The 25,559-nt window shown below is 40.3% G+C and overlaps 2 protein-coding genes across 7 annotated transcripts in view; both read right to left on the minus strand.

Annotated features, from left to right (window-relative positions):
- Positions 1-25: 25 nt before the first annotated feature.
- On the minus strand, positions 26-3,769 carry sinhcafl (SIN3-HDAC complex associated factor, like). Its single transcript, XM_085158077.1, has 6 exons — positions 3,611-3,769; positions 2,339-2,500; positions 2,083-2,182; positions 1,882-1,996; positions 1,144-1,294; positions 26-1,034 (listed from the first exon to the last, which is right to left on the minus strand). The coding sequence occupies exons 2-6, from the start codon at positions 2,464-2,466 to the stop codon at positions 857-859; spliced, it is 672 nt and encodes a 223-aa protein (XP_085014203.1). The 5' UTR covers positions 2,467-2,500; positions 3,611-3,769; the 3' UTR covers positions 26-856.
- Positions 3,770-4,371: 602 nt separating this feature from the next.
- The window catches only part of dennd5a (DENN/MADD domain containing 5A), a 33,870-nt gene continuing 12,682 nt past the window's right edge, over positions 4,372-25,559 (minus strand). For 2 of the 6 annotated variants that reach the window (XM_085157675.1, XM_085157668.1), the window contains 21 exons: positions 21,908-22,095; positions 20,816-21,127; positions 19,483-19,698; positions 19,151-19,385; positions 18,715-18,804; positions 16,695-16,845; positions 16,481-16,574; positions 16,184-16,288; positions 15,677-15,808; positions 15,251-15,403; positions 15,054-15,141; positions 14,876-14,963; positions 12,114-12,242; positions 11,472-11,593; positions 11,240-11,385; positions 8,579-8,697; positions 8,307-8,488; positions 7,978-8,060; positions 7,108-7,231; positions 6,616-6,784; positions 4,372-5,881 (listed from right to left, as the gene is read on the minus strand). In XM_085157675.1, coding sequence (XP_085013801.1) covers positions 5,698-5,881; positions 6,616-6,784; positions 7,108-7,231; positions 7,978-8,060; positions 8,307-8,488; positions 8,579-8,697; positions 11,240-11,385; positions 11,472-11,593; positions 12,114-12,242; positions 14,876-14,963; positions 15,054-15,141; positions 15,251-15,403; positions 15,677-15,808; positions 16,184-16,288; positions 16,481-16,574; positions 16,695-16,845; positions 18,715-18,804; positions 19,151-19,385; positions 19,483-19,698; positions 20,816-21,127; positions 21,908-22,095 — 3,110 coding nt within the window. In that variant the 3' untranslated portion in view covers positions 4,372-5,697. The remainder of the gene's footprint in view (positions 5,882-6,615; positions 6,785-7,107; positions 7,232-7,977; positions 8,061-8,306; positions 8,489-8,578; positions 8,698-11,239; positions 11,386-11,471; positions 11,594-12,113; positions 12,243-14,875; positions 14,964-15,053; positions 15,142-15,250; positions 15,404-15,676; positions 15,809-16,183; positions 16,289-16,480; positions 16,575-16,694; positions 16,846-18,714; positions 18,805-19,150; positions 19,386-19,482; positions 19,699-20,815; positions 21,128-21,907; positions 22,096-25,559) is intronic. The other 4 variants (XM_085157706.1, XM_085157695.1, XM_085157678.1 and 1 more) reach the window with 3 other exon arrangements.

The following is a 25,559-nucleotide window of genomic DNA, read 5'->3' on the forward strand; positions in this document are numbered from 1 at the left end:
TCCTGTTATTGTTTTTTAAAAAAAAAAAGTTTCGATGTTCCAACAGCCAAAATATTGTATTTACAAAATCCACTAAAAAACAAACATAAAAAAAAACAAAAACACAACAACAAACAGGGATGTACTGCATGCATGGTCGAACCACATCTATCAGTTAATGTGCACACACTGCTGAACAAATTTAAAATGGAGTGTTTCAAACTTGTGGCATGCTAAAGCTGTATACATGTCCAAAGATTACGTGTTCTCATCTATATACACATATTAAAAGATCATTAAATCGATAAAGAACAGTTATACTAGTGATCCCCGGTGTTAGGAAAAAGCCATTTTTGTATTAAAAATAAAACAAAAATTCAAAGATTCATTTGCACTAATAGACAAAACATAGCAAAATGTTGAAGTCACTCCACTCACAAAAAAGCTGGTGTCTTTCATTTACACACAATTTGACAACTAATAAAAAACAAAACAATCCTGATATGTATAAAAAAGGTGACAAAGTATTTACAGAAGGATGATCATGTCATAAAAACAAAAATTATAATCCAGAGTCAAAAGCAGAGCCTTAGCAAAATTTGTCTCCTCATCCTATAAATAACACTAATGCCCTTAAGGTTTTTTTTCCATTTGTGCTTTCTATAAAAAATAAAAAGGAAGGAAAGAAAGAAAAATCAATTCTTTACAAAAAGTCAAAAAATACCTATATAAAAAGGAATATTACAAAGGAAAAAAGGTCTACCTAACTGCCTATAGGAAAGAGGAGGAGCAGAAATGAGAGGTCTACCACTGGAGACAAATCCAGGTGGATGCCATGGATAACCCCAACAGGGAAATTCAACAACAACAATAGCATTCACCAGGTTTCTTTTATGTCTTCTGGGTGTTGTGTGTCCGGCAAGTGTGTGGCCACTTGCGTCGGCGATGTCAGTGTCTTCTGTTTTTTGGAACTGCAGCAGGGCTTGAAAAGCCGGGGATCAATAATCACCTCTCCAAACCGACCCTTGTAGACAATCCCACAGCACACCTTTTGTCTAAAAAGTTAAAAGGTGAAAAGTTACTTAAACAATGCTTAATCTTTTTTTTCTTTTTGAAAAAGATAAAAAAAAAAAATTTCTTCAGTGTAGTCAACGAGTAGCTTGCCTTTTCCAGTAGGAACGGTCCAAGAAGGAGAAGATAGAGGGAGCTGAGCGTCTTTGCTTGGACTCTATGTCTGAGCCATCATCTGACTGGTTGCTGTAACTGGGAGACTGGGCAGGAGACACGCTGGAGGTCGTGCTGTGTGCATCAGAGTCTGCTTAGAAAAAGGGAATATATTAAATATTATCATATTTATATTTGTTTGGTAAGGTTCTGTTGAATTCTAAATATTTTAAGACAGAAATTTAACCAATCACTTATTTAGCAGAAAGTTAGCCACCATTTCTAAAACTGATCAAAAATTTTACACTTCATGATTCAATGACTGTTTTTGACACCAAGTCATCACTTTTTGGATTTTAGAGGAATGAATTTGCCTTTTTTGTCCTACTACACAGTCACACATGATTATATTATTATTAGTTTTTAAATAAAATTTGATCAGTGAATGACATTTATCCAGCACCCAAATTGCCAATTAATTCTAATTAACTTTCAGCCCTGAGATGAGCCTGAAGCTAAACAGCGTGCTCTAACCCAAACAGCCACCAGATGATGCTAGCAGTTGCTTTTAATTAGCCAGAGAAGACAAACATAACAAACCCAAGACTGATGGACAGTGAGAATGAGCTGCAGCTAAAGTGTTTAAAATCAGTTGTTTGAGGGCTAAGAAAAATGTATTCTGCATCTGTCAAGATTACTAAGAATAGATCACAGTTTAATGTTTTTAAAATGACTCACTCTGTCTCTTGAACTTGTGCAGCTTCTTTAGCTTGCTTTTCTTCTTCCCATCTCCATTTTTTATCTTCTTGGGTTTTGTCACCTTAAAGCCTGGACCTGCTCTTGCATCCACCACCTGAATTAGGTTAGACACAACAAGTCAGCAGTCCATTGAATGGGACAAATATGCACTAACAGTACCAATAAATGGATATAACTTACATGGTTCCAATTTTTCTTGGAGCCAAGAGGCAGCTTTTTCCACCTTTTCACCAGTAAGACACAGGCGTTGCAGATGTCTCCAACACGATCCTCAGAGAGCCTTTAAAGAAAAAAAAATTACACAAGAAATATAAAAAATATATGTATACACATTTAAAAAAAATACATGAGTCATTAATAAAGTATGCATAAAAGAAAAAAAAACTCAAAAAACGAATGCACAGATAATTCAATATGAATAAATGCGAGCTCTTACCCAAAACACAGCCTGAATGTCTCCTCATATCGACTGCTGTCTGTGAATCGAGAACTGGAGGACTTGGTCTTGCAGATGCAACAGCCTTCGTTACTCCTGTAGATCTTTGACTTGTGAAAGCCAAACATAGTCTATTTCTTGGTCGGTGTTAGGGTTAAAATCCTGAAAACGGAAGGAGGAATAAAAATATGAGCACACGATCGGTAATTGTCCCAGTCCCTCCTTTTCTAAGACCGTGGATGTCTGCAGACAGTTGTGCTTTCTACTGCTAAAAGGGGGCGGTCCCTACACGCGCACACATACAGATTTAAGAAAACCCGTCCACAACCTCACAATTATAACAAATCCTGCAAGAAATCACTTTTTTTAAACTAATCGAAACATAAAACTAATAGTGCGCAAACATCTGAAAATGCCCAACTACATTTGGCTAAAGCCGTAACGTGGAGGAATTTAAAGTCAAGTCACGGGAACACCAAAACACCAAAAAAACAAAACAAAAACAAGACAGCACGAACACTAAACGCACGCTATATCGCCATGTTATCGATCATCTTATTGCATAAAGAAGATCTGAGGATCATCCACGCGGATGCGGGTCGAGTCGGGATCTTAAACTTTCAAACACAGCTCGGTTAACGTGGGGACGTCATACGAGCAGCATTTTACACACGGTAGCAGGCATTAACACCACTTTTCTAAACATCACTGCATGGATTATATATTTTACTATCTAGCAAACGTTAACAAAGTGAGATTGCGAGCGATTACACGTTGTTTATCAGGAGATTGGTGTGCGCTGGGAATCCGAAACAAAAAGCGGGCTGTACGCGGCGCTTTCTGAAGTGAACAAACAAAAAGCTACCGTGCTATTCGTTAAAATGCGCATCTCTAAATAAGTCATACTTATCAACTCAGTGCATTTAGTGAATGTCACTGAAATTTTAACAAAATGCAAAAAGTTGCAACGAACACATCCTTCCCTTTAAATTCAAACTTTTGCCCGCTAGAGCGCCAAATATGGTTCATTGTTGTTAGCCCTTAGCATTCCAGCTAGCCTACTTCGCTACCAGCACCACGCCACGCTCTCGTTCACTTCCACGTTATCCCCATTGTCGAGACTGTTAGTCTTAAACGTTTGGCGCGTGACATATGGAAAAGCACACGTCAGGTCACCACTGCACCACATTACGACTACTCTTCACGTACATAACGAATAAATAAAATCTCATAAATGTAATATCAGTAGAAGAGACATAAGACTGCACTTACCGAACAAAAACTTTGAATCTTCGCCGTGTTCCTTTCCCGCACTGCGCATGCTCTTACTACAACTGCATACAGCTGGTCATTAGAATACATTTGCATAAAAAAACGGAATGAAAACGCAGAGCTTATATGACCATATAAGGCGTGCAGCCGTTGGATTTGAACATGATTCCAACCAATCGCTGACCCCTTCGCGTACTCGCCGGAAGACATGAATTCTGGGAAGCGTAGTGAACAAGCGAGGCGTTGTGCCGTTGTTAGATGTGAACGGACTGTCTTGAAACTCAAAATCCCATAAGGCACATGGCCGAAGCCTTTAAAGAAAAACACCTCTTTGATATGGCGCGAAAGAGTTTGTTTACATTTTCTCAGCCGAGAAAAGGCATTCAGCGGAAATATGAATGTACAACAGCCATTTAAAAGCTATCAAATCACGACTGCAGGACCTAAAAAGCTCATTCGTCTAAATTATACATCTAAATATGCATTTAAGCTTCCTTTTATTGCACATTTTAGTTAGTGTAAGCACTTTACTTGAATTCAGGGCAGTAAATAAATTCATTATAATTAATAAATATACTATTATCACTATTTGATTGATGAACAATTCTGTTAAATGTACCATTTTATTTAAAAAAAATATATATAATTTCTAAAGCCCAAATTCATATATTTAAGTTTCTCTCTAGCAGCTTGTATAACTCCAGAGCTCCTGGAGCAAATAATATAAATGTGTTAATGAAAAACAAAATCACCCATTTGAATGCATTACAGATGCTTTATTCTTAATATATTTTTACACTGTACACTGCTGCTCACTTAGTAAACACTACATTACACCGCTATATCAATAAATGTACAACTGTATTGGAAAACAAAAATATATATCTCCCAAGATGCTCATGTGTCGGGTCGTACACAGATGGGTACAACACAGTCATTCCAGACGTTGTTGGCACAGGTAAGAAGTCCATCACATACCAAGTCTTTTATTCTGCACAGTAAAGTGAAATGTCTATAACGGAGGAGGGCCTGGGACCATCTCAAGACGCCCTGATATGGAGTTTACAGGGAGTTTAATTTCTCTCGTGGATATTGCATAGCAAGAAAACATGATGCGAAGGAATAAAAATAAAAATCAGGAGACGACGGGGGGGGGGAGGCAGTCCTTTTTGCTCCTCACATGGGAAGCAGGAGATCATTCCCATCACAGGAAGCCTACTCAGATAATCACAGTTTTTTATGTTTGCAGAAGACAGCAAATGTAGTGTAAGAGCTGTAATGATGGCAGGAGAAAGGGGCTGGTTGGAGGTGTTAGCATGAAGGTTGTAGTTGTGATCCAGGTCGCACAAAAAGCAGGGTCGAGCATCTCTTGGAGAACTTTGGGGTTACTTTTCTTAATCGCTGAATACAGGCTTAAAACCACACATACACACACACACACACACAACAGGGATCTTCATCTCTGCTGAAGGTGCTCCTTGTGTAAGATTTTGCATACTTGTACTTCTATCAGGGAAAGGCCTGAATGTAACAGCCCACGTGGTGAATCACCTAACGCTCTACAAACTTCCCTGTCATACACACACTTACAAAGCATACATCCACATCATTTGCTCTAAGCTCTGCGTTATGACATTGAACTCGGAGTTGATAACAGAGCAAGCAACTTGACCAATTTAACAAAATAATACTGTTTTTTTTTCCCCTCTGAAAATATATTAACAGTTTTGATCCCCCGCTTTCCCTTAAATATAGCCGTCGCCAGCAGTTCACGATAACGGTGAAAATATTCAGTTTTCAGTAAAACATTATAGCACAAGTAGGTCAATAATGTGTAAATCATGGTTCGTAATAGAAAACATATTTTTAAACATCTAATGGCAACATCGTCAAGGATAAAAATAACAACATATCTGGAAAGGCTCATTGCACTTAATATATGGCAAATGTTAACAGTAGCTTTAATATAAGCCAGAAAGTCTCCTTTGTCCAAGCCTGTTCCTGCATATAAAAGGTTCAGTTATTCTTTTTAGTGGTCCCCAGTGATCGTCCTGGTCAAGTCCAGTGGGTGGGAAACTGGTTTGGCTTTAGATGCCGACACCTTTAACGAGTGAAGCCTCCAGGGTGATGTTGAACTCCTGCAGAGTCTGCAGTACTCTGATCAGAGCGTTTACCAGCGAGCGGTCCTTAATCAGTGCAGTGTCCTCATACATCTGAGAAGTGATCGGACAATCTGCGAGCAGAGCGATCCAGTGATGGAGCAAATGGTCCCTGACAAAAGATGACACATGTGGAGTTAACAGAGCAGCTTAACACGTGATGCAGTTTTCCAATAAAAATCACAAGCTGTGGTAGAATAAAAGCAAACTACATTACACTATGCTTAAAACCTCTACCAAGGCTGTCAAATCCTTTCACTTGAGATGAAATAAGCCTAGTTTTTGTATTCTACTGTAAACGTGTTGGCAATTATTTTTTTTAAGTTCAAAGTCTGATCAAGTGTCACAGCACAGAATCATAGAAAAAGGGTAAAAACACAGCTGTACATCTGCAGAGGACTGAAAACTCGTACATAATAAACTCTTAACGGAGAGGAAGCTCTAGAGAAAACTATTCAAATGAAGGATGCTTCAAGGATTCTCAAAGCAGAGACCATTTGCACTTCAGTCCATACAGGCTGAGACATCAGTGTATCAGTGTCCAAAGACTTTACAGCAGGAAAGACCGTTTACTGCATCCACTCTGAACACTCAACTTCCTTTTTGTCCACAACAATATTAACAGTGTTCTAAATGTTTATTGAGTCTTTTATTTAGTTTATGGACTTTTGCATCTCATCTTTTGTGCGGATGTTTTCTTTTAACGCTTATACACGCTAACAAGCCAAACTAACATAACCTCTCCAATTTGGCAGTCACATGTGGATGGGTCCAATTACTCTTATTAATGAATGTGTATTATCTCTTTTTAGATGAAACATTAGCAGCATACGTGGTCCTTTCTACCTTGCGCCCAGACAGACGAGCATTTGGAACTTCCCGTCCTTGCCGATGTTTCTGGGAGCGTTGTTGATGGCGCGCATGAAGCGGCAGAAGTGGCGCACTCTGGTTTGCCAGTTTTCATCCGGGGTCACCTCACGCTGCTCAGCACTTTCAAAGTAAACTTGTGCCTTTTCTGTGTTTTTTTTTTTGGTAAAACAAAGAAGACCACTCAGTTAACAGTTTTTAACAGTATTTAAAACACACACTAAACCTGGAAGGAAACAGCAAAACATTGGTCTACTTTAACAACAAAAAAAATGTGAGGCCTCTTTGAAATTAAAGCATTTTTGAAGAGAGAAACAATCGATCAACATCAACAGACATTTCCAAAGTACTCGTACACCACAATGTACTTTGCAGATTACTGCAGTTGGTTGTTGTTCTTTATTGGGACACAGGCTTTTTACCGTTTGTCATTCAGTTATGCAGGATGCAAGTACAAGCTTGAGTCCTTACCCAAAAAGTCCCAGATGAAGACATTTTTAAAGAGTCGCGGTGATTTGAAACCGTGCTGGAAAACTTGCTCCAGAGCCCAGACGAGGCCGTACTCCCCACAGAGCAGGAGGGTCAGGCTGCCTCTCTGTGGAGAGAGCAAAAATACATGCATGCATTTAGAGCTCATTTCAAGTTGCCTCAAAATTGCTGACTGTTTTTTCCTGAAAATGCCAATTTAATGGATCAGCTATCCCATTAAAATGCCAAACCACCTTCCAAATATGTTGCAGGAACACACAATGGAAAGGATCATTACTCCACAGCTTTCTCTGTGGTCATATTTAAATGAATGAGAACTCCAAAACATTTAAATCATCATTAAACTAAGAGACCATACACACACAGTATAGTAGGACACACGGGAGAATACAAAGCAGACTTCAACATTATTGTTCTGTTGGGGTGTTAAGGAGGTAGAGGAAAAGTGAAGGGGAATTCCCAGTAAAATATCCTTTGAAACTATAATGAATGACTTTTAAAGCCTGTAATCAGCAGCTAAGTTACAACACACTTTAAAAATCTTCAATTGCAGTTCTCCTTCTCCACCTGTCCGAGTATGTAATAATTATCAGCATTCAAGTTCTATTTTAGTTCCTCCAGAAGAGGAAAATTAACAGACAGCACTCTAGGTCAAAATAATAATAATAACAAGCTAAATAAGATCATTAAAAAAACAGCACAAACCCCTCTTTGTTATATTTGAACTATAATACAGGCAGAACAGTTATTGAGGGGGGCTGGGGCCACCGGAGCAGACGGCTGCTTTTTTTCCCCATTTGTGATGAATAATAGAAGTACATGTTTGGGCCTGTCTAGACTGCCGTCTCTCACCTCCTTCTCTGGTTTGTGGAAGTGCTTTACAATCCCATTGATGGCCTCTCCCACTCCCTCCTGGATCTGACCTGTGTTTAGCTCTGGATGAAAGAAAGAAAAAAAAAAGTTCAACGAAGATACTGAGAGACAACACAAGCAGACACATGAAGGTAACTCCCAATCCAGGTTTAAAACAATTTGTCGTTGTGTTTTCTCGTTCAGGCGTTTTTGGGCCGTTTTTTTTTTTTAAGGCAAGATTTTAATCATTAGCAGGTGAGGAACAGTTAAATCCCACATCAAAGGGTTTTTTTTTGTTCTTTGTAGAACAAAAAGCTCTACAAACTCACTTGGTTTGCTGTTTGGCGAGATGGTAACAAATCTCCTCATCATTCCCGGGGACTGCTGCATGGGAGGTGTGCGGCACATCCGTTCATCGTTCTCCGAGCTGGGGGTCATCAGCTCTCCCACCAGGATCCTCTCCAGGCTGCCGTCATCCACGCCCTTCCCCAACCAGCGGCCGCACGGAAACCTGCAAGATGAGCACGCAGAGTCGATTTTTTGACAACCAACTGGACAAATCGATATTGGGTTCATTTTTCCACCAGGCGGTAATGCTTACTTGTAAGTGTGCCCCGTGATCTCGTTGCGGACCACAACACACTCCACCAGCCACTTCGCATAGAGCCCTGTGTTATCATGACCCATCTGCACTGTGGTGAGTTTGCCCAGGTTCTGGCACTGAGACAGAAGGACCCAGATTAATGTCAAACACCCAAAAATCACATTTACACTACAGAGTTTCTAAGATAAGATACAGTCTTTTTTCCAGAAGACATGAAATTCCTGTGTTAGAGAAGCCAGAACATTAAATAGAATATATATCAAAACACTTTCAATAATCCAAAATAACTCAATGATACACACTTTGTTAGCTACACCTGTAGAACTTCTTGTTAATGCAAATATCCAAGTATCACGTGGCAGCAGCTGCTCAATGCTTTCAGGCAAGTAAACATGGTCAAGATGACTTGCTAAAGTTAAAACTGAACATATCAGAAACTGATCTATTAGATAAGTTGTTCTTAAACAACCTAAGGTTTAGAGCCTAAAAGAGAGACTACTGAGTGAGCACCAGTTCTGTGGGTGAAAACGCCTTGTTGACCCCAGAGGTCAGAGGAGAATGGCCGGACGGATTTGAGGTGAGAAGGAAGAATTAATAAGTCATATAGTGATACTTTTACAACAAAGGTATGCAGACGAGTGATTTTTGGACGTACAACATGTCGAACTGTGAAGCAGATGGGCTACAGCAGCAGAAGACAACAAAAGAATGGAAAATGTTGCCTGGTCTGACGAGTCTTTTGCTGCAATATTCAAACGGTAGGGTCAGAATTCGACATGAGCAACATGAAAGCATGGATCCATCCAAACTTGTATCAGTGGTTCAGGCTGCTGGCGGTGGTATAATAGTTAGAAGGATATTTTCTATCTCGACCCCGATACCAAGTGTGTACACTGATCACTCACTATAACACTGTTCAACTTTCGTGGCTTCGCCGTTTGGCAGATTTGTTTTTTTTGTGTGCAATTTGCATGCTTTTTAATTTTTTTACAGCGCAATGTTAATCAGTCTCCTCCGTGCCGTGTCTCCTGTACAGTACAGAATGCGTTCAGCTTGTCAAATTTACATAAATCTTGGATCACTAGCAGTGTTACTCTGAAGTGACGTACTGTATGTTTGTAAGTGTTCTCCCCAACATACACAACAATGTCAATGAAATGTTTTGCACCGTCAAAGGCTCCTGCGGTAGTGAGGGGTTTTACAGCCGTAAAACATCTATAATAATTTTAAAAAATAAAGTTGGCTACTTCACAGATTTCACCTATCGCGGGTTATTTTTTGAACATAACTCCCCGCAATAAATGAGGGACCACTGTGTTGTAAAATGCACTTGAACTGACTACTCAAACGGCCTCCACAGTCACCAGATCTCAATCAAATATGGGGTGTGGTGGAACGAGAGATTCACATCAGAGATGTGCAGCTGACTAATCCGCAGCAACCGTGTGATGCTATCATGTTATAATGGAGGAAAATCTCTGAGGAATGTTTTTAAGCACCTTGTTGAATTTATACCATGAAGATTAAAGATTGTCTTGCAGACAAAAGGGCGTTCGACTAGTACTAGGCAAGGTGTGACTACAATACAGGAGGTTAAGAAGTAAAATTCTAAATAAAAAAGCTGAATATAATACAATAAAGTAAATAAGCTTAAAAATATAAATAAAGAAAAATCAATCAGAATAAAAATTGCTTGCTAAATATAATAAAAACAAGCACAGCAAATGTCAGGTGGCATTAAATTGACTGAGTATACAGAGAGTTTAAAGTGTAGTACACAGTGCAGGGTTGAAATATAGCTAACGAGATGAGAGAGCAGATAATTCTTTGCTAGAAAAACGTGTTGCATGTGAAGAGTTATTGCACGAGGTATGAAATATTTCCTGTGGCTATCTTTATTGAAGTGGAGCTGAACAACTCTGTGTTTACATCTCTGGCTTCTTTGCACAGTTGGAGGAGAAACGTTTGAAACAAAACACCATTTCACCAAAACAGTGTGGCAGAGAAAACAATGACGGCAGTCAAATTGTTACCTGTGCAACTCATCCAGCAGAACAACTGATTCATTTTAGCATGAAGTGCTGTGAAACTGGACATTTTTCCTAGAGTAAGCAATTTAAATCAGAAGTCTCAGAGTTTGTGTGCCCAGGGGTCTTTTATCAGGGAGAGTTTCTAGGGACTCATCATTGTAATCCAGATAAAGCTGGTTTGCCTTTGAGTCACATGCTTGCTGCCAATTACTCAGGCTACACAGCACTTAGAACAGTTTGGGAGAAATGACATTTGTTGAGTTATTTATGACAGATGATCAGCTTCTACTAGAGAGAGCAATAACTGTTTTATTAGTGCAAACAGTTCACATTTGTATACATGCACTTTTTAATGATAGACCACTGTTTTATTATAAGTGGATTACTTTGTGGACCCTTCAGCTATTGCTTGCAGATATCAGCCGATATCAAGTCCCTGGGGTCCAAATTTGATAAACATTGATTTAGATAATATGGTTAGTAACAGAGTTATATTTCTTTCCATCTGTGCTGCTTTCTTCCCTAATTGCAACTCTTACTTTTTTGCAAATTTACTTACTATATTATCCAATTAAGAACCCAGTTGTAATGCAGTGGAATTAGCCTTTATATGAGAATTAATACCAACCTCAAAAGTAATCTCCAGAGTATTTCTGGGGACCTGCAGGACTCCGGTCTCCGCCAGCTCACCAGAAACACACACCCAAGGGTTGGCTGTGAACATGGAGCCACCCAACTTCTTACTCGGAACAACCACCACGTGGTAGGGGATCACTGAGAGACAGAGGGAAAACAAAGGTTACACAATGAACTGAAATCCATAAAAGCTGGTTGTTCATGGAGTACAGGGTCAGGCTCACTGATGGTTGTGAAGACGTTGGTGAAACAGAAGTAATCCACAGCATTAAAGGACAGGAGGTGGTAAAGAAATTGCTCCTTCTCATCGTCACAGCGCAGGAAGGCGTAGCGCTTGTATAGCTTCCTAAAAAGAAGAAGATTGTTAGAGAAATTAAATTATTCCGCTATGATTACAATTAAAAGATAATAATGCCTTGGTATATACAAGAAGCACAAGACATGATCATTTTTGTGGTAAATGGATGACAAAGTGCACACTGTTTAGCATTAGGTGAAATAAATACCACTGTAAGGTCAATAAAAAGGCAGACAGAAATCCCCTGACCCACTTTAGTACTCAGATATCAATTATGAAGAAAACTGTGAATTATTTATGTAGAGAGGAACTATAGCATGATGCTCTGAAATTTCAAGAGACTTAATGCATTATAAATGGTTAGATCACATCTTCATTTCATATGACACAGACATTGCTTCACAAAACAAAGAAAGAAGGTCAGATGAGCACACACAGCAGGAAGAAAAACAAATCCAAAGATCCTTAATCTGCATCAGCGTGACTTATTGCAGTTGTTCTGACAAATAGTGACCCTGCGATAAATGGAAGCACATATAAACTCTGCTGTTTGTGTCCTTTTGCTCACTTTGTAAGCTCGTGATCTGAAAGCAGCTGCTTCAGGTGTCTGGAAAGGAGCTTCTTCTCCATAGAGAGGCGAACCCAGGCTCGGGCCTTACCCACATCTGTCTTAATCTCGCTTATGTTCTGAATGTGCCTGCAAATAAAAAATAACAACAGATTTAGAGATTAGAGGGAGGAAGAACTGATGCTAGTTATCAGACATAGAAAAATTAGATTCCTGCAGTGTCACAGAAGTGCAAGGGCAGACAATACGTCAACATACTATCAACAATTCCAGTCAATTTTATTCATATAGAACCAAATCACAACAGAAGTCTCCTCAAGGTGCTTTATATTGTAAGATAAATACCTTACAATAATACAGAGAAAGCCCCAACAATCAAACAATCCCAATGAACAAGCACTCTGAGGACAGTGGGAAGAAAGAACTCCCTTTTAACAGGAAAAAACCTCCAGCAGAACCAGGCACAGGGAAGGGCAGCCATCTGCCGTGACAGGTTTGGAGTGAGAGGACGAAGAGAGCCAGAGATGAATAATAATTCATGATTAAATGCAGAGAGGTGTGTAAGCACATAAAGAGTGAAGAAGAACTAAAAGTCTGATATCTCACATGAATATATCTTGTTTGCTCTCAGTGGAACAACCAAGGTGATATGAATGGTGAACACACAAGTGTATTGTCTAAATTTAACTGTGTAAACTTAAATTAATTTCCGCCAATCTGGAAACCAAGCTGCCATCGCCTGATGATTTACTGTCTGGGGGCAATGGACAAATGTTTCCAGGCTCCTGGTGTAGCTAAATATTTTCCGGATAAGAGATACTTTATATCAGGCCGAAGACCTCCTGCTCAGTCCAATCATTTCTTTATATGAAAACCTTTTTTTTTAAGTGAATAGAAAGCTAAATAGCTAATACACAATAGCATTTTTAGAAATGCATTCTTGCTCTCTGTACAGACCTTTTTATTGTATGTAGCCAAAGTTCACACTCACATAGTTGTTGCAGATTTATATGCAGAATCTTCTTAAAGAGATTCAGATTCAACAATTCAACTCAAAGTAAGAAGCCGAAATAAACAAATGTTGACGTTTAAAAAGCTTCAGCACCCTAAAAGAATATTAAACTATCAACATTGTAGAAACTGACAAATGAAAAGGCTGTATTAATTAAATAAAAAATAAAAATTTCAGCATTGCCTGTCCCAGTCTGACAGATAATTAAATACAAAGTGTCCTGAGATGCTGTGACCTGGCTCTGTGTAAATAAAACTGTAACTGATGTTGTTACACACAGACCGAAGTCTGTCTCTGTTCGCCCCATGTGATGTTTCCGCCGTGGCCGTCTCGCCCCCGCGCCATCGCTCCAAGCCACTATCGCGTCTCTGACGTCCAGACACATTTCCTTCCACTCCACCTGTGCCATACGCGCTTCTTCTCCACCTTCCACCCCCCTCCCCGTCTCCACCCTCCACGCCCAATCACGTCAAGTAACCCAGTTTTCTGTGCTTGTTATTGCCATAGCAACAGTGGGAAACACCTACTAGATGAAATGTTATTATTAACGCACTGCAACACACGCGAAGCTTTAAAAATGTGAGATTAACTCCCTGTTAGGATTAAATGAAGTATTATGATGGTGGTTGCCTCTTTGCCACCGTGTCTGTGCCGTCAGACGTTTACGTGAATGCGGAGGAGGGTCCGTCCACCAGTGCGGAGTCGAGCTGCATGTTTGTGCCCCAAGTTGACCCCTCCTCTCCTTTCCACTCAGTCAGACTGGCGGGGGGTCTGGTAATTAGGCTGGAAGTAACACGCTGTTACACACACACACACTTACGCTGTGTTGTCTTCAAACAACACAACCCCAGACTCCTCAACCCTGGCTGGTTATGGTGGGTAAACATGACGAAAGTGATGCAGACACACACATACACGCATGTTGAAGCATGTAGATATAGAGCTGTCGATGATGTTAAAACTCTTGGTTTTTAAAAATAATAGACCGGATGACAACTTTTTGATCAAATTGGGGCAACAAGGCTGGCCTGAGGGTCTGGGATGGTGATTACGTGAGGGTTTTTCTGTATGTCGTGTCCTCTCCCCATCTATGCAGTCGCATATCTCACAGGCTCCACAAAGGTGAAACTGCTTTTTGTATAACATGACTACTACGGACAAAATACTCACCTTTATGCCTTTTTTGTTTTTAATATGAGAGTCTACACATGTATATATGAACTGTATAATTATGTGGGATGCGTATTTATAGGTTATTTTATTTAAGGGATTAAAAAATAAATAAATAAATTCCGATTAGAAAAATAACATCACAGCATTTAAGCAGAATTACTTCATGCTTTTGTTTATATCGTAAAAGTCATAAGAAAATCCTTCTCTAAATATAAATGCTATTATATTAAACTAATGGTATTCCTGCAAATACTGCTGGTTTTATAGTATTTTGTTTGGAGAGACTATAGTAATAATGTAACCCACAGTGAAATCCGCAAGTTTTATGTGTGTGTGTTATTTCAGGATATTGGAATTTTGGACGCATGAGGATACACAGGATCAGCCCAGATTATTATTAAAGGGATATAATAACAATATTGTGTTCAATGGTCTACCACAGGGGGGCAGTATCAGTCTACAATACATTGGTCTGAAGGTGCCCATTTCCAGAACATCTTTGAGTACTTTGAGTATGAAATTATTTCATTCCTCTTTTATTCCTTCGCTGAGGTGCACATTTCTGCAGATGCCTCACCTCATGTCCTGGATCAGGGAGATTTTCAGGGGAGGCATAACGGATCCGCCGCCGTCAGATTTACGTCTCTCGGTGTCATGAATGAACCCTGGAGTAAACGAAAGAAACGTAACTGAAGCAGAAGCCATCGGTTTGTTAAATGACTGTGATCATCAGCTGAAAGGATTTTTGTTCTTACCTGGAGGCCCTAAACTACCTGGAGTTGCATTTTTCTTCTCTTTGCTGTCCTGGTAGTGTAGCAGGTGGGACCACAAGGCAGATTTACCCTTAAAAGAAAGAGACAAAACCGGCATTAGTGCTACACTTCCCCCGAGAGCACTGTATGTTAAAACGGGTGTGCATGCTGACTGCAGTCATTTCTTTTTCTTTCCTGACCTGTTTAACCTGCAGCCCGTGGCTCCAGATCCTCTCCAGCAGGTCACAGAGACTTGCAATCAGGGTGTTTTCCTCAACACCGGTGATGCTGACCTCTCCGTGGCCCAACTCCACAGCCTCGCGCCCCATCTTCTCTACCAGCATACGTTTGGTCTGCAGAGAGACAACAATTCAAACCTAATATTTGCTTCTGAGCAGCCGAAAGAAATACCTTAAAAACAGACGATTCGTGTAGGTAGAAAATGCTTTATTTTGGGGGTTTTTAATGTTTTGAATATTGGTCATAACTCTAAATAACACTGCATTAACAGCATTTAAAGAGCGTTAAAGTAGCCAAAGAGAGCTTCATCCCAAACTTCAATCATAACTGAGTTTTATATGTGATGAGTTTTAATCTGTGAAACCAAAAACTGGTGATAGGCAAACCTTGTTCCTGCACTCCTTTAGCAATCCTTCAACAAATTTCCAGTTAGTCTGAGCGATGACAGACGGTGACAGGTTGGACAGTTTAGGCTGTCTGATGGTTGTGCCCAAGTTTCTGGCTTCCTGGATGTATTTCTGATGAAAGACAGAGAGGATTTAGTTAGCGAGTACAATAACGTGTGCTCATGTCACTACATCTACAACAAAAAGCTCTGTGGTTAGACACAGAGCTGGTGTCACTCTGTATGGGAATATTAAATCGAAGCACGTCCTACAGTTTAAACTACAAGGATCAAGATAGCTCACAATTTTGGAGAAAATGGATAAAATGAAGCTGCATTTTAATTACGTCACTGCTTATCAGTTCCACCTCCTAAACCCACACCTGACACACACAAAAGTAACACTGATACTCAAACAAAGCTCAGCTGCTGTACGCGAGGAAAGCAGATAGAGGAAAAGACCACATGTGTGGACAGGTACTGCGCTCTACAGACAACCAACACATACCACGTCCACAGTCACCGACTTTAGACAGGGCTTGAAGGACTGCGAGAGCCAGTAGTAGTCAAGAAACAGCAGGAGCTGGAGCTCCGGAAACAAACACTCTACATGCTGCGAGTGTGAGGGCATGAGTGTAAGGCAAGCAGAAAAAGAAAAGAAATGAAATGTGTGAGAACAGGTGTAAGAGCAGACATTGATGGGAAGAGCAAACAGACAAGAGATCATGCAAAATGACATCAAAGCTCAAGCAGTCCATCTGTGTGAAGGAGCTGATGAAAGAAATCACTGTGGGGGCGCTCTCACCTCTCTCTGGTCATTGTCTAAATAAAGGTGCTCAGCGTGCTGCTTCTGCCGATCCCTCCTCCTCCACTGAGCCGGAGCGCTCCTCTTGGCCCATCTGTAACACAGAAAAAGAAACAAATGTAAAACAGCCATCAAACCCACACATCAAAAGGTTTATTTCAAATATACACTAATCACAAGGGGACAGAGACAGTAGTGAGCTACAAATACTCACTTGTTGCTGGTGGGTCCAGTGGAGAGCACATCAGACTGCAGTCGGGGGAAGAAGCCCTGCTCGTAGCGCCCCTGGCCGATCTTCATGTCCAGCAGGTGGGGGTGCAGGGCAGTGTGGTCGATCTTTGAGACTCTCATCTCAATGGCTTTCTCTGTGGAGGTGTGTGAGGGGTACACAAGTCAGCAGAGGGATTATATCATCATGTTTCAAAGTCACCCTACTTTTACTGCTGAGATGTGTGCATTTGATTAAATGTCTTTGTTCTATCTTACTCTTGAATTTAAAAGATGATCCGGTGAAGAATTTTACAAGTTATTCCAGCATCTAATACAAAAAAATCATTTAGGAATGAAAAGATTTTTAAAAAAAAACAAACAAAAAAAACAGTCCCATCACTAAAAGATATCGATTTTTGCCATTTATGGAAACAGATCATCAATAAAATGATTTTATGGATATCCTGACTTCAAAATTCCAGAACAACTGGAGTAAATAGAACAGGTTCATTGTTATACCAACCCTGTCAAGTTATGTTGTGAAATTCAGATAATGACTAAGAACTTTTCATTTCAAATTTAGAAACCAGATGACAGCAGAAAAGAAAAGAAAAAGCACCCACAGAACCAAGAGAAATGACAGAAAAAAGGCTCAGAGCAGATGTTTTGTTGTCTTCAAAAGAACCAGCGGAGTCATGCAGCTTTACACAGTGAGTTTTTTGATGCTTTATTAAGAACACCCCCCCCACACACACACACACACACACACGGGCTGTGTGAGGAAAAGCTCCCACGAGGTTAGAGAAACAGAGAGAAAAATAATACTACTTCCTGTTGTCCATCAAATGGCAATAAAAAAAACAAAAACAAAAGCCAAAAAAACCCCCAGGGGGTGTGAGATATTTGAAGCTGCAAAAGCGCAGCATGAAAACGGTGGAAAAACACTGGCTGGGTGTTGGAATTCACATAAATGTAATTTCCTGTATAGGACTCATCATCAACCCTTTACCTGTACGTATTACATTATAGCTGCAGGAAAGGCTTTGTTAACCCTTTGAGATATACTTTGAGTAATTTGACCCGATTTAAAATTAAAATGAGGAAAAGAGACTGTCTTTTATTTACTGACAAAAATGACTTTCGATTATGTATTGGAGCCTGCTTCGAGTCCTTTTGAATTAAATTTGGCCATCACAGATGTCCAGTGATGGCAAAACAGACGTAAATCATGACATTAAACCTCATAATAAGCTTCCTAAGTTACTCAGTAAGGGCTAATTCTTGCACAAATATCTCAAAAGGGTTAGAAAACTTTTTCCTGCAACTATATCAGTAAAAATCAATAACAGATCACCAAGGTTTGGAAAAACTGTCACGTGTGCAATGCAGTGAGGATCTCATAGAGGAATTTTTTATTTTACAGTAATATGTGAAAAGTTTATGGTAACCACCAGGAGTGGAGCCTGCGGCTTAATTTGACTCAACACGGAAAACCTCACCCGGCCCGGACACGGAAAGGATTGACAGATTGATAGTGTAATCAATCAGTGTAATCTGTCAGTGTAATCCAAATTGTCACTAGTTGAGAATGTGCGAATGAATGTGAGTGCGAATGGTTGTCTGTCCCTGTGTGTTGGCCCTGCGACAGACTGGCGACCTGTCCAGGGTGTACCCTGCCTCTCGCCCTATGACAGCTGGGATAGGCTCCAGCACCCCCGCGACCCTGAAAAGGATAAGCGGAAGCGAATGGATGGATGGATGGAAGTTTATGGTAACATTTGCTTCATCTCTTATTCACCCCCTTTCTCTTTTCACATTCTCCAGACTCAGCAGAATGAGCAAGAGCATCCGTCCATGCTTTTAAAAGCTTTCCTGCATAAACCACTGCCAGTGTGACTTATTCCAAATACAAGGTTAAAGGAAGTCTATACTTCCTCTATGAGCCAACCTAACTTAACACATTGCACACATAATTGAAAGAACCACCACCCTAGATTGGTTGAGATAATGAGAACAAATATTACGAAATTCGGTCTCGGCCTTCTCCGGCTCAATGACATGAGGTCCAGGAGCGATAAAGTCAGCTTTTTCGAGACGCTTTTTTAACAGGGTGTCTGCAAGCAAGACAGCAACAACCAGTCAGGTAACTAAAGACAGCAAACCTCCAGAGGTCTGTCAGATTCGTACATGACTACACTGCAGATTATTGAGTTCTGCAGTTTTAAATGCTTCTTTAATTACAATCACAAACATTCAGAGGTTCATTTCTTTTAATAGTTTTAAATTAAAGACACTCCAGTGAAGCTGTTCATTCTCAATGAATAACCTGCAACTTTATTAAGTGCAAACCTATCAAGAGTTTTCTCAGAATGAGAGGAGTTAAGAGAGCCAAATTAAAACATTTGGAGCTTTGAAAACAATCCCACCATATAGATTAATGTTCCTCCTTTTCCTCCTCACCTGCTTCTTCGATGTTTGTGCACTTCTGATACATAGAAGTACGCAGCGTGGGCGTGCGCACGTTCAGCATGCGGATCTTATCCACGCGAGCATCAAACACCCTCAGCGTGTGCTCCTTCTCCTCGTCATCGTGACAGAGGATCTTACTGTCGATGAAGGACGCAAACATCTGCGTCTCCAGGAAACGTGACAGGAAGGGCAGGTAGGGTTCTGGTTGGTCAGACAGGAAGGAAGCCTGCACACAGACACACAAGTACAAGATATAAAGATTACATATATATTATGCTAAATCATTACTATGCTTTGCTAACAAAGCAGCTATACCACTTTACCTTGTCAAAGTTCTGCATCTGGTCTCGATTGGTGAACCAGGACTCTTTGTCATGACTCGGCTGGATGACAAACACCTCATAGTCTGCAAACATCTGGGTGAACCGGTTAGCGAAGACCTCGCGCACCTGGATGTTGAGCTGGTGCATTTTCAACTCTTCCTCGTCACACTGAACCCGCCCATCCTTGTTGCTGCTGGCATCCTCTCTGACCTCCAGCTGATGTGCATAAACATTAAGAAACATTGTTGTAAATGCTGGTTTTGACCGATTACAATACAAAAGAACACAAAGTAAGAAGGGACCGAAAAAAAGGAAAACGCTCATTCAATGAAGAAAAGAAGCAGAAGCACATCTATTTTTCACGTCACCTCTTGTGACTTTTATCACATTTATAGTGATGAAGAAGTAGGGTCATGGGAAAGATAGCCAAGGACATGAGTCTTGATTTATGACCTCATTTTAACTGAACATGTCAGCTGGACAGATGCCAGCGCCAGGCAGCTAAAATAACTGAGCAGGGCTGCCACTGTGCAGGAAAATATCCACTGACGTGACCTGGAACGCCATTTAATCAGGGCCTTGTTTCTTTAATAGGAATTCAACCTGCCTTTAGATAGGAATAATTATAAGTAAGGTCAGACCTTGACGATGCGCAAATCCATTCAAGGAAAGCTAATGTTGCCCACAACAGCATAAGCTGCTTACGCTGTACAGAGGCCTTCTCAAAGCATCCATTGAATTCATCCGTCAGTCTTTAGACTGAGTGCATCTTATTCATGTACCGCAAAGCTGAAAAATAGTCACACGACTCAGAAATGAGTTGGTGCATTTAAAAGGAAGAGAAAATATTTTAAAAAGCAAACCACCTCCTTTTGTGTACTGACAAAACATGTTGTGTTTGTGGTGTAAGAGGGCGCCACCTTATGTTTGCTGTCCCTTAGTGCAACGATGCTGCTAATAACTGATGGTTATAGATGCACTTTAACTCAGATTTCACTCATCAATATAAATTCTAAGAGTTAATTACCTACTTATAGAAATATATTAATTCCAGAAGAAAATGTATTTTTACTGCAATGATTTTTCTACCAAGAAGGGGACCATTAAATATTTTAAGCTGAGCTCCTGTCCTAAAAGTTAAAACTTTTCAAATGAATTTCCAGTTGTCAATAAATTCATTAATATAAATATATTCGTAGACCTGGTGCCCAATCTAAAGCTCCTATTTTTACCTATTTAAATGATCAGTCTTGGTGATGTAACTAAGCCCAGTGAGTTACACGTGGTTATTTTTGCAGCCCGTTTTAATTAACGACATTACATCATTTCTCACCTTGTCTAAGCTGACACCTGTCCGCTTGACCAGAGCCTGCAGTCTGGCAATTGTCTCATTCTCTCTCAGCAGGTAGGAGTTGAGGGGTGAGGCCAGATTGCCGTTACGCTTGTCAGAGACCATATCAGCTGCTCGGAAGCCCCGGTACTTGGCCTGGCTGTCGCTGGAGTAAATGTTTCCCTCTGGAGACACGCCGAAGGACATGAGCACCTCGGAGATCTCCTGAATGAACTCGAGTTTGTTGGGAAACTGTGGCAACTCCTCTGGCAGTTCAATGAAGTGATTATCAATGTCCACAAAACACAAGTTTGCCTGGAATAAGAGAAATAGCAGAGTAATGATTATATTAAATTTAACAAAGCTTTACAGACAGTTATAGTATTGTAATATTATAGATCCTGTTTTTATAAATTTCATTCAGTTGGACAGTCCAGCCCCTGAATTAAAAAGGTCACTGATGACTGAAAATATAAAGCTGACACGATCAAAAGAGCAATAACTGACTCTGAAATACTCTGCTATACTTAGTACACTGTGTAGGTTATACGAAGAAAAGGTCTAGTTCAATTCAGTTCATTTCCAATTCAGGGTCGCGGTGGGGAGGAACCTATCCTAGCTGCCATAGGGCATGAGCAGGTTACACCCTGAACAAGTCACCAGTCTCTCGCAAGGCCCTGACCCAGAATCTGGTTGTTTACAAGATATTAATCATCAGTGAAAGGGATGATCATCATTCAGCCATCCCACAGCCCGGTCACGATCGGCTCTACTTCACCTAGACCCACACTGCTATGGCATTAGTGCGTCTATGCTTTGCACCAAACACGAACTTTTATGTTTTCTCATACTGAGCAGCATTATTACTGCAACAACACATCATCACACCAACAGAACATAAGGCTGAAATGAAATAAAAATATCAAGCAGCAAAGCACAAATCAAATCAGTGCAGAAGCTGCAACACAGTTTGTGAGATAATAACAAATAAAACCATGAAATTAAAGATTTGGTTTCTGGAGCGGTAACACAGTCAAATATTAGACATGACGAAGGTTTACACTCAGTAATTCAGACACTGCTCTCTGAATGTACCTCCTGTGGCAGCTCTAGCTTGGTGCGGTCATCCTGCCCATTGGAGTGGAGGCCCATTAGATACGGCACAGGAGCATCGAGGAAATGGAGAAGGGAGGCGGGCAGGATGGGAACGTACACATGCTGCCACTGGAAGGGGAACATTAAGGCTGTGATGCTCTCTGCCACCGTCATCAGCCTCTGGTAATCTGTTACACACAAACAGACAAAAGATAAAGATGGGTGTTTTTTTAGCAAATACAGCTCTGACATCAGGTTCATTGTCTGATCTGATAACCAATCAAATCTTTAAAATCTTGGTTGATCGTTGTCGTTTTCCCCATTAGGAAATTGACCAAATGATGATGCTTTTATGCATTTACTAAACAAAATATATTGCACAACACTTCCCCCATATCTGAAACCTAAACAATACTCGAGCCAGTAAACAGCATATGACAGAGGTTACGCAACATGACTGTTTGAATGTTATTTTAATAGGATTACATTGTTATTGCCTTGTCTTCTGTTTGCTCTCAGAGTTTGAAATCCATCAGCTGCACCACATGACGTGACAGCTAATCCTGCCATGTTTGCAGTAGCAGTGTTATATATGACCTTTCATCTGCTTGATCACTTATTGGCTGGGGTCAAAAGGTAAAACTTGGCTGATGGTGGCAGTTTGAGGGCAGATTCAGTATCAACGGCACATGTGAGTGACCTAACTGGAGTGTTTGTACTTTGTTACAAAACTCTTTTGTTATTCTCTGTTCTGTACTTACAGGAATGAGCTGGATTGATTACCAACCTTTAAGGAATTAGCTGTTATGACACACAGAATGTGGATCCTGTCTACCTTTATGGAGAAAACTCGCTGTACCAGAATGACTGGGAATGACTTCTGAAGAGCACAGTGTATGTATCCTGAGCAGCCCTGGGTGCTTTATTATCAACTGAGACCTGAATCACTTTAAGTATGGTATTTGTTCCTTGTTGTTCCTTCATTTGGTCATTTGCAATCTAAATGACAGCCTATTACACACAGCATTTTTAAGGCACCAAACTAGAGATAAACTGGCATATTTCTCTTGCCTGATCACACATTAAGTTTTGGTTCCTTCCTACTCCACTGCAGGGCCTTTTGTGGCGTCTTTTGGAGGATCCAGACTCTGAAGTGTGACACAGCTTGCCAGCTGGCACTCTGGCCAACATTAAATTCCTTTATCATGACTCCACACAGCAGCACTCCTCCGAGTTCAGGCTTTTGCACTTGAGCCAACTGGTATACATGTAAATATGTGTCCAGTCCTTCTCATCTGCATTCCTCTTCTATCCCGCTGACACCTACTGCAGATTCGGGAGCAGCTCTGCCTCCCCCGGTATGGTGCCAAAATAAATACCTTTCCTTCATTTGGTCATGTGCTGGTCCATGAGGAGAGACTCTCACCCCAGCCTGGGCCTCTCCCTCATCCCTCTTCTCAGCAGGCTTCCTCTCCCAGGATGGGGACATGAATACTAACATCACCCATCTCCTTCTTAAACTAGGCCACTGACAAGAAACCACTTGAACAAAGGGTCAAGCATTGTTGCTTACACCTAAAGCTGCATGACCTCATCAGTTTAGAATTCGCCACACTGAGCAGTGGTAGAAGCTGTGACGGAAGAGTTTGCCTAGTGAGGGTAAATTATGAAGTACAGCAGGTTTAAAATATACACGACATACCCACACGACATGGGTCTCCATACCATCTTTAAATATTTAGCTAATGTCACACAACAGATAACATCGGTCACTCATTTTGGTAAATGTCATTTTATTTGCCAGTAGGCACAGATCAGTCAGCAGTGATGATATGAACCAGTTGATCTTCAAGCCTGACTACAGTTGTGGTCATGGGCACAAAATACCTTGACATTCATGGGCATGAATGTCAAGGTATTTTAGACTTATGATTTCTTTTCCCAGGGTGGAGTGATTGTACAGAATACACGTTTAACTACTTTAAAAAAATGAACTGGGTGCACACGTTTGAATTTATTTGGATTATAATTTTTTTTATTCATTTTTTTATTCCCACAGGGTCAAACATACGTAATGTCAAATGCAAACTGCACTTCAACCAGGCGCTCTTGGTAGCTATAAAGAAGAATACTGGGTGGATATTTAACCGGTCTTCTTGGCAGAATTGGTAGAGTTCCTGGCACAGAGTCAACTGACGATCCCGGAATCTGCAGTTGTTCAGAAATGGCTCCAAGAGACTTTCCCAATGTGTAAATCTACATTTCTCTTAGATCTTCACCAATTTCCTTGGACTTTCTCATTGTTCTGAGTATTGCTTAATCTGATGAGTTCTGTCAAACAATTCTGTTGCTGGCACAGAGAAAATATATTGTAACGACTAACAAGAAGTTAATAGACCTTGGTCTTGTCAAGTTTAAAAGCATTTTAGAATCTTGTGCACCATTTATTAGAAGATTAAGGTGAATGCAAGTATACCTTTGAACCTGTATTCATAATCTTGACCCTTTAGACTGTAGATTAGAGAAAATCCAATATAAATTAAAACAATGTATACTGTACAATCATTCCACCCTAGAAAAAGAACAGTTCAAAGAAATCATTAAAAGCTCGCAGTACCACGACATTCACACCCAAATTTATGTAAACTTCTGACCACAACTGTATAAGAGAGAGATCCTAGATCAGATGCTCAGTTTTTAATATGAATAGCCTAGAACACTAAATATTTTAAGTATAAACCGATATAATTTTCTCGATTTAAGTGACTCGGTCCCCTCACAATAACAAAGACTACAAGATTTTTCATGGAAAAAACTATGAAAACTATGATACACTGGAAAGCTGGCATTGTTTAATGATTATTTGTGTGTTGCTAAAAGCCCAGCGTGATTCTGTATAATAGTGCGGCAGCCTTAAAACACAGAACGTGCAGACAGGGGCGTAGCGTCATATTTGTTGTTTTTAAACTTGATTTGTTAAATAGTAAATGGACTGATACTTACATAGTGCTTTTCTACTCTCACTGAGCACTCAAAGCACATTCTTATTGCAAGTCACATTCACACAAACATTCATGCAGTGCTTTACTCTATGCTTCAAGGACACTTCAACATAATGACTGGAGGAACTCTGAGCTGGACTCTACAACCTTCATGATTTAATCTACCTCAGATCTGTGCATTTCTCCTTCACACCTTTTTGTCCCTCTGACTTCACCTGTCCTGTCACACTCGACTTCAATAACCTCATGTCAGAAAATGACCAAGAAATAAACATAAAAAGTGCCATCTTAATTGTAGTAACAACACACATAGTAGTGTTAGTGTCTGAGAAGGACAGGAAGGAACAGATTGTATTTGAACATCTTGTCCTCTACAGCTTTGTGGAAAAGCTATCTACGCTGTTTTTTTCCTTTAATCAGAATTTCAGTGTTATTTTTAGCACATGCCACACACTGTCGTCTCCTTATTTGCAGAGCATCCCCCGCCTCGGTGTGTGGTGTCCCTTCGTAAAAATCCCTCAGCTCTTCCTCAGTGGCAGATTGCCAAGGCTTAACTCTCCACAACACCCTTCACATGTTCTGCAGTGATGAGCCTTATGGGGGTGAAAAGAGGCATGATGTCACTTCCAACCAATAATAATCATCCTGCA

This window comes from Neolamprologus multifasciatus, chromosome 1, assembly GCF_963576455.1.
Source record: "Neolamprologus multifasciatus chromosome 1, fNeoMul1.2, whole genome shotgun sequence".
Taxonomy (NCBI): domain Eukaryota; kingdom Metazoa; phylum Chordata; class Actinopteri; order Cichliformes; family Cichlidae; genus Neolamprologus; species Neolamprologus multifasciatus.

Excerpts from the sequence above, each read along its gene's own strand:
- sinhcafl (XM_085158077.1), bottom strand. The coding sequence starts at position 2,466 with ATGTTTGGCTTTCACAAGTCAAAGATCTACAGGAGTAACGAAGGCTGT. Across the intron at positions 1,997-2,082 it reads CCAAGAAAAATTGGAACCAT|GTGGTGGATGCAAGAGCAGG; the intron begins GTAAGTTATATC and ends AACCTAATTCAG. Across the intron at positions 1,035-1,143 it reads GACCGTTCCTACTGGAAAAG|ACAAAAGGTGTGCTGTGGGA; the intron begins GCAAGCTACTCG and ends TTAACTTTTTAG.